Source organism: Sinocyclocheilus grahami, unplaced genomic scaffold (genome assembly GCF_001515645.1).
Source record: "Sinocyclocheilus grahami isolate Dianchi unplaced genomic scaffold, SAMN03320097.WGS_v1.1 scaffold1002.1, whole genome shotgun sequence".
Classification (NCBI taxonomy): Eukaryota; Metazoa; Chordata; class Actinopteri; order Cypriniformes; family Cyprinidae; genus Sinocyclocheilus; species Sinocyclocheilus grahami.
This window is the reverse complement of record NW_015506181.1, coordinates 760368-761522: the sequence shown is the minus strand read 5'-3', so window position 1 is coordinate 761522 and position 1155 is coordinate 760368. Positions and strand designations below refer to the sequence as shown.

General features: G+C 44.8%; 1 protein-coding gene across 1 annotated transcript in view; it reads left to right on the top strand.

Moving 5' to 3' along the window:
* Positions 1-90: 90 nt before the first annotated feature.
* The window catches only part of LOC107565456 (endogenous retrovirus group K member 9 Pol protein-like), a 3137-nt gene continuing 2072 nt past the window's right edge, over positions 91-1155 (top strand). Inside the window, exons 1-2 of the mRNA XM_016250699.1 lie at positions 91-956; positions 990-1152. Coding sequence (XP_016106185.1) covers positions 194-956; positions 990-1152 — 926 coding nt within the window. The 5' untranslated portion in view covers positions 91-193. The remainder of the gene's footprint in view (positions 957-989; positions 1153-1155) is intronic.

The window sequence follows — 1155 nt, the reverse complement described above, 5'->3', positions numbered from 1 at the left end:
GGGACACTTCGCTAACGCTTGTAGGAAAAAGCAGTGGGATAAAAGGCAGAAAAGAGGTGGGTTTGCTGGCTTCAGGCCACAGATTAATGCTTTGCCACAAAGGCAACAAACAGAAAGACCGAATTACCCCACAAAGTGGACTCCCCGTTAGGGATGCCCACAGAGTTCAGAGCCCTTTCTTGATGAAGATTCCATGATTTCTGTTACATACCCGAATAAATCGTCTGTCTTACCTTTTCTTGAATTGAAAATTGACAGTAAACCGTATGTTTTCCTTTTGGACACTGGTGCCTCACGGTCATCTTTGTCCGGTAAAGTATACGAGGGCTCTATTACAGGGAAAACTATTAACTCTGTGGGAATTTCTGCTGTCCCTGTACGTTGTGAAATGACACCAACTTTATCGGTAACTTCTAAAGACAATCCTTCTTTGTTTAAGATGCACGCATTTGCAATAATACCTGATGCTCCATTTTGCCTTTTAGGTAGAGATTTGCTGCATAAATTGGGTGCTCATATTACATTTCAGAATAATTCTCTGCAACTCATGTTTCCTTCTGTCTATTCTCTGACTGTTGAGACAGGAAGTGCGACCACTGAGGCTGAGGCTGCAACTGCAGCCTTACCGGAAAAAGGGGATGTCAACCCTCGCTTGTGGGCGGAGCATAAGGATGATGCGGGCCTCATAGATGTCCGCCCTTATGCGGCTACTCTGACCAGACACACACCAGTTTATTGTAAACAATACCCTCTCTCCAAAGAAAAAATCGATGGGATTCGGCCTATTATAGAAAATTTGCTGGCACAAGGCATTCTGAACAAGACTCACTCACCCTACAATACACCGATCAATCCAATAAGAAAAGCGAATGGTTCCTGGCGATTGACACAGGATCTTAGAAAGATTAATGACATAATTAAACCATTGGCTCCTATTGTACCTGATGTGCACACAATACTGAATTCTATTCCTAGTTCACATGCCTATTTCACAGTTATTGATCTATGCTCTGCATTCTTTTCCATTCCTGTAGATCCTGTCTCGCAGCCGCTGTTCGCCTTCACCTTTGACCACGCTCAACTTAGCTGGTCTAGACTGCCTCAGGGCCCGAGAGATTCGCCGGCTGTGTTCGCCGCCGTAGTGCACGCAACGTT